Raw genomic sequence first — 6613 nt, 5'->3', positions numbered from 1 at the left:
CAGAAATGTCTGGGATAACAGTGACACTCTGTGGCCAGCCAGGTAAAATGCAATGTCTCAATTTTCACAGGTTTTCTTTGCTTTCATCCGTTTTACCAGACAGAAAGGTAGTGAAGATCAGTTTGTAGCTTTCATTCTTGTTGATAATTTCCAGTAGCTTTTCAATACATTTCCTTTATTGTTTTAAAATGTCCTAAACATGTCAGCTAAGACAAAAACTAAAAACAAACGACCGAACAAAACCTTGCATCCATAACCCCTGAACCTGAGGAGTGTCGAGAGTGAGACTCCACTGTTCCTCTGCAAGTTGTACGAAGCACGTCAGGTCCGTGCTTACAGTGTCATTTTAATCACTTTAATTAATTTCCTCCTGTGGAACTGGAATGAGGGAAGCCCCTTAAGGGGACCTGGAATTGTATATTGCAAAGCAGAATTTCCTCCGGACTAATCTGGAGAGCTGAGTTTTTGTGGGTACCTCCAAGCTGTAATTTTACTTCCCATAGAATTAAAGAAGATATTACCTATTTTATATTTAGTGCAAATGGGCAGTATGGTTAAGCATCATTAGATGGCCTCTATAGGGCTTCCTCTTGATAGCAACTGAAGGAATAGCAAAAAAAACCCAGTCCTTGTTTCATAGCTTTTGCATTCAACAGATGGAGGAGCAAATACTAGGATATGTGAGAGGATGGAGTAAGAGCCTTTTTTTTGGCACACAGAACATTGATATTTTTGTATGCATACCCATTTTTTGCTCTTTTTTTTTTTTCCTTTTCAGCTGGGAACATTAATGGAAGAATTGAGATTAAGGCATCTTAACCCCCAGCCCAACTCCCCCCAGCTTATATACTGGACATGACATCACATGGTATGCCCTTTGGTCAGTTTGGGTCACTGCCCTGGCTGTGTCCCCTCCCAACTCCTTGTGCCCCTCCAGCCTTCTTGCTGGCTGGGCATGAGAAGCTGAAAAATACTTGACTTAGGCTAAACACTACTTAGCAACAACTGAAAACATCAGTGTGTTATCAACATTCTTCTCATACTGAACCCAAAACACAGCACTATACCAACTACTAGGGAGCCAATTAACTCTATCCCAGCCGAAACCAGAACAATGATTAAACACTGATTTCCAGTGAATTGGTTAGAATTAGACCTACCTGCTTCAGAGCTCGCCCTGTTTTGGTGTATGGCATCACAGCCGTGAAGACAATCTTGACAGCCATGCTGCGAGCGTCATGGTCCAACCATGATGATGTGGTCTCCCTAGGGAACCATCAACTATCGGCTTGTTGTCCAAAGCCTGTGTTTCACGTCCTACTGCAGGTCCCAGAATCATAGAATCATAGAATGGTTTGGGTTAGAAGGGACCTTCAAAGACCATCTAGTCCAACCCCCTGCCATGGGCCAGGACATCTCTCACCAGATCAGGTTGCTCAAAGCCCCATCCAAGCTGACTTTGAACGCTTCCAATGATGGAGCATTCACGACGTCTCTGGGAAACCTGTGCCAGGGTCTCACCACCCTTATTGTAAAAAAATTCCTCCTTATGTCCAATCTAAACCTACCCTCTTTCAGTTTAAAGGCTCTTTCTTCCTCCTGTCTGCGTCCCATGGAGTGAGGGCAAAGTGCTTTGACAGTGAATGTAGTGTTTGGGACAAAATTCCAGTTACTGGAATATTTAGGGCATGGGGAGGAGGGAGGATTCGCTCCTACAGTACTAGTCCTGATTATTGCTCTTTGTGACAAATAGCTAGGGAACAGGGGAATGCATGCCTAACAAACAGCAAACAAATACTTTGACTGAAATTCTCTGAAATTGTACATGGAATTAGCAACCACTGCCTTTGCTCCTGTGAATTCAGAGACATGAAACACGAGGCAAGAATATTTGTTCCGCCCATGGAAGACATAGCTGGGGTAGGGGTTCTCCTCATCTCTAAACACAATTTCTGAAATATTTAGCAGATGGCCTTTCTGCTCTGGCCATAGACTCACTCAGAGCTCATCTCGGCTGCTTTTACTTTCTATTCCTTCATTCTTTCTTAAACAGACTTGCAGTTGCTCCCATGTATTATTTATTGGACATACTATGCTTTTATAACATAGCTGTGGGTGGAACAGACTCTGTAGGCACAGTTTGCACCCCATATTTGGAATAACTGGCAGGAAGAAAGAAAACAGGCTGCAGTTCAATACATAGGGTATGAGAATGTAAAAAAAAATAAAATAGAGAGAGCTGCCTCTATTTGCCCACGAATTACTCTCTTCTGTGCCACAGAAAACCCAAAAACAATCTTCAGTAAAACTGTACCCTAGCTGCATTCTTTATTCTGGCTTTATTTCTTCTTTTTTTTTTTTTTTTTTTTTTTTTTTACAGAAGCAGCCTACTTCTGTAGCATGTTAGAGAGGCATGCAATAAGGACTCCATCAGATCATATTTCAAATACTCAATTATTCATCGGATGGTAGAATCTCCACGCTTGCTTCCTGTATCTATATTTTAGTTTACTTAAAAGAAATTTCAGTACTATGAATGTCTGGTCAGGTAAGACAGATGTGTACTACAGCTTCCTTCCAAGCCTCAGAGAAGACGAGCAGTAGCAATACAGGAGAAACATGAAAAGATCAAGAGACAAATCACTCGACCCACTGGCACATCAAAAAATACCAGCTACATTGATCTTACAGTATCATGCAATATGGGGAGGAAGGTTTTCCCCAAATGGAGAACAAGCAGATTAAGGAGCCAGAAAACTATTTAACTTATTTTTAAAGACAAAGAACTCAGACAAATGGATAACCCTCAGGCAGCAGCATGCGCTGCAGAGTGTGCAAACAGTTCCCTGAAGGATCAGGGTTTGCGGCACATCATAGTTCTCTTTTTTCATTCTCATCTGGAGACCTTCCTGCGCCTTTTCCACTTATAGACTGGTTTCAGAAAAGATCACATGTGAACATATACTGCATGATTTATCACATGCGTGGCGGTGCATTTATACTGTTAGATTAACTCTGCAACAACTGCTGTAAATAAGCTTTAGCTTTTGCATTAACATAAAGCCTGACCATAGCAACACATCTTACATATCCACAAGCTGCACAAAGCTTGTGGATGCTCTTGGTGCCCACCAGCTCAGTGGGTTAACTATGGGAGAGACACGTACCACAGAAATATCTTGCAAAACACGGTCTGTAGGACGCCTTGCAATCCCATGCAGCCTGTCTGGGCTGGACTCCTTCTTTTGTTTTGTTTCTCATTCATCTTCCTTTCCTTAAAAGATGGAAAAGTGGCACATCTTGTCCCCCAGGGTAAGAAATATGCCTCTGGTTGGCCACCAGTGACCCGGTCACCGACCAGGTCCAAACTTTATCCCCAGCAATGGTGGCTTGCGACACGAAGGCATCATGTGGAGATCATCGCTGGCGAAACTGCATCTCCCACGGACACGTGGAAGTCCCCCGCCGTCCCAGGGAAGCACAGATGAATCACATTTCCTTCTTCATCCTCAAGCAAAGGTGGCTGGAGAGCAGCTCCGTGTCAACACCGCGTTGTGAGATTTACAGCTGCTTGCAGTTCAGCATGCCTCTGAGCAACCTTTTAGGAGCAAAACCCAACCAATAAAGAAGGTAAATACCAGCTTTGCTGGGACTCTGCCTGGCTACCATCAGCCACTCTTGCACAAGTGACTCTGGGAGCTGTTTCAGCAGCACATTTTTGCCTCTGGCATGTAAAGTTCAAGTGGTGCTGTCTTGTTAAACATTGTTCCTTTCTTCTAAGGGATGTTTTTACACCCTCAGCCACAGAGGACTGACTTTGCCTTGCTTACGAAAGCTAAAATGTAGTAAATACCTTGATGTAAAGAATTTTATAGATTTTCACCCCAGGGGAGGCATTTTGACTAGCTGTATTTCAATGAGACATTAAAAAAAAACAGGCTTGTGTGCATTTTTTTAAATTGCTGTCATTACCATCTGCGCAACAGGTAGTGAAAGCTGATGCTGCGGAGACTTGGTTTGTACTTTTTGACATAAGACTGGCAGAAAAATTGGCAGTTATCTTGTTGCTCATGTTTAAATCCACACCCTTGTACTGTGATTCAGCAAATTCCCAGAGTAACCCTGGTCTGAAACCCGGGTTCCTCCTTGTTCTGTCCTGCCGGGGGTGGATTTCCCCTAGAGAAGCCAATGAACAAAAGCTCATTTATTTCTGTAGGTGGTGAGGAGGAAACTCTCCACTATCTCCCCACCTCTTCCTGCAAAATGTTGGCTCTCTTTTGCACCGATCACTTCAGGTCGCGAATGAAAATGGAAGCGAGCAGCAGCGGAGCTGGGGTATAGAAATTGTTGTTTGGAACGGCACTCCCTGGCTCTGCTCCACGCTTCATAAATAATAGCTCTCACCTCATTTTAGCTACAAAGAGAAGCAAAAGCAAGCTGCCTCTGTCTTTCTTCAGCAAACCTCAGGTGCTCTCTCGGAGAGGTAGGACTGATAACTCTGTTCTTAGCTGATATTATCGAAGAAATACGCTTGCTTTCTTTTTTCGGCTGCAGGTTTTTTTGCCACGGTTGCGGCAGCATCTTGATGGGGAAGCTGATCTCCAAAGGCCAGCCCAAAAGAGATGCTCGAGTTGTCATGCTGGGGCTCGACTTCGCCGGCAAATCCACCCTTCTGTACAAACTGAAGAGCGGCCGGGCTGTGGAGACCTGCCCGACGGTGGGCTTCAATGTGGAGTCTCTCCAAACACCCTGTCGCGTATCCTTCACCCTCTGGGACGTCGGCGGACAAGGCAGCCTGCGGGCGAGCTGGCCTGACTACCTGGAGGACACCAACATCCTCATCTTCGTGCTCGACAGCACGGACACGGCTCGGCTGCCCGAAGCGATGGCAGCACTGGAGGAAGTCCTGAGCCACCCCAGCATGGCCGGCATCCCCGTCCTCCTCCTGGCCAACAAGCAGGAGATGCCGGGAGCGTTGGCTCCCGCCGAGCTGGGGGAGAAGCTGCGGCGGGGGCGGCTGGCGAGGCACCCTTGGGTGCTCCGGGGTTGCAGTGCCCACACCGGCCAGGGACTGCAGGAAGCCCTGGCCGTCCTGGGAGAGCTGCTGCGGGTCTGGAGCGGAGCTCCCCATCCCAAGAGCAGCCCCTCGCAGGGCCAGCGGGGAGGAGGCGAGCTCCGGAGCAAAGCTGAACCTCGGGTGGACGCTTCCCGCTCGTCGCTGCCGGCAGGTTTGCTGTAGAGGATCCCAGCCTCCGGGTATCCCCTGAAATGAGCAGACCTGTGGCCGGCACGTGCCATGGAACACCCAGCTGAAACCCACCAGGAAGACCTCCGAGCAAAACTCCCATTGTGGAGCGCTTTTGGCCCCGTCTCTTGGACTCTCATCACCGGCTGTGGCTTGTCCCGCTGTCGCCAGGTTCTGCTCATCCATTGCGTGCGTGTCCGGTGCTTCAGCGGGGATGCTTTTTGCCAGAGCAACATAAATTATAACAGAGATGTGCACAAGGGACAGAAGAGGTTTTCTTCTTTCTGCAGCTCCCAGCCCAGGTGCAGCTATCCTGATGGGGTGATCCCTGTGGCGGGGGGGTGTTTGAATGCGCCCCGTGCTGCTTCTCTCTCAGTTCAAATCACACGTTCATCAGGTGGAAAAGCAGGCAGCCACTAAAAGGAATGGCTGAACAGAAGCAGCGTAAGCACAGGACTTTGAATGGGCAACAGCTAATTCGTTTTAGTGTGTCTGCTACGGGTATAATCTTCAAGCCATGGAAGCAAGTCAGGATTCAATGGTGTAATGTGGTTCAAGGATGTGTGTATATTAATTTCTGCATTTCTTGTTTTGGGTCTTTCTTTTCCATTCATTATTTTTATCAAATACTGCTTTCATGAAACTGGCACCTCATTTTCCTTGGGTTATATTTAAATACAGAGAAATAAAATCTGGCTTCTAGATGCTTGGAAACACATCTGCATGGCCAGTCAACCTCTAAATATCCTCGTGGTGGCCTGAACAGGCAGGATGAAGCCCTGTCTCTCAGACTTTTTGAAACTGGATGAGACCACTCTATGGGCACAGGCAGGTTTGTAACCAAAGGGCTCTCCACACTCAGCTGCACCCAGGGCAGTCAAAATGCCCCTGGCAGCTCGCAACGGGGCCAGGTCCTTTGTTGCAGTGATGGTCTTTTTCCGATCCTGCTGAACCTACCATTGGAAAGACCTATAAAATGTGTACCTGCGGGCTCCCTGTATCCAAAATTCTGTTATTTGGGGTTAAAATTAAGAAATTTCATAGGGGTCCCTACTTTATTATGAAATGAATGGAAGTGGTGGGGGAAGGCGAGAGAAAGGACACAAAATTTTCAGGCAGCAGAAGTCAGCTGCTTTCAAGGAAGAACTTATTCAACCTAGAAACACCAAGGAGAAATACATGGCGAAATCCCCTTGTGTTCATACCAGAGCATTTTACAGTTGTTACGGAATTAATCATCCAGCTGTTACTGGTGCTGTTATTAGCCTCATTTCATAGAAGGCAGCAGCTGGAAAACAAGGCTTAAACAGTCGTGAAGAAACAGAATATGACATTTATAGGAAGGTCTCAATAAAAGAAAGCCTTCCT

At 46.4% G+C, this 6613-nt stretch overlaps 1 protein-coding gene across 1 annotated transcript; it reads left to right on the top strand.

Moving 5' to 3' along the window:
* The first annotated feature begins 4585 nt into the window (after positions 1 to 4585).
* On the top strand, positions 4586 to 5239 carry ARL11 (ADP-ribosylation factor-like 11). Its single transcript, XM_010583437.1, has one exon. The coding sequence runs from the start codon at positions 4586 to 4588 to the stop codon at positions 5237 to 5239; it is 654 nt and encodes a 217-aa protein (XP_010581739.1).
* The last annotated feature ends 1374 nt before the right edge of the window (positions 5240 to 6613 follow it).

The sequence above is a fragment of the Haliaeetus leucocephalus genome, unplaced genomic scaffold, assembly GCF_000737465.1.
Source record: "Haliaeetus leucocephalus isolate CR32 unplaced genomic scaffold, Haliaeetus_leucocephalus-4.0 Scaffold897, whole genome shotgun sequence".
Classification (NCBI taxonomy): domain Eukaryota; kingdom Metazoa; phylum Chordata; class Aves; order Accipitriformes; family Accipitridae; genus Haliaeetus; species Haliaeetus leucocephalus.
Note: the sequence above shows the minus strand (reverse complement) of the source record. Positions and strands in the feature narration are given on the sequence as shown.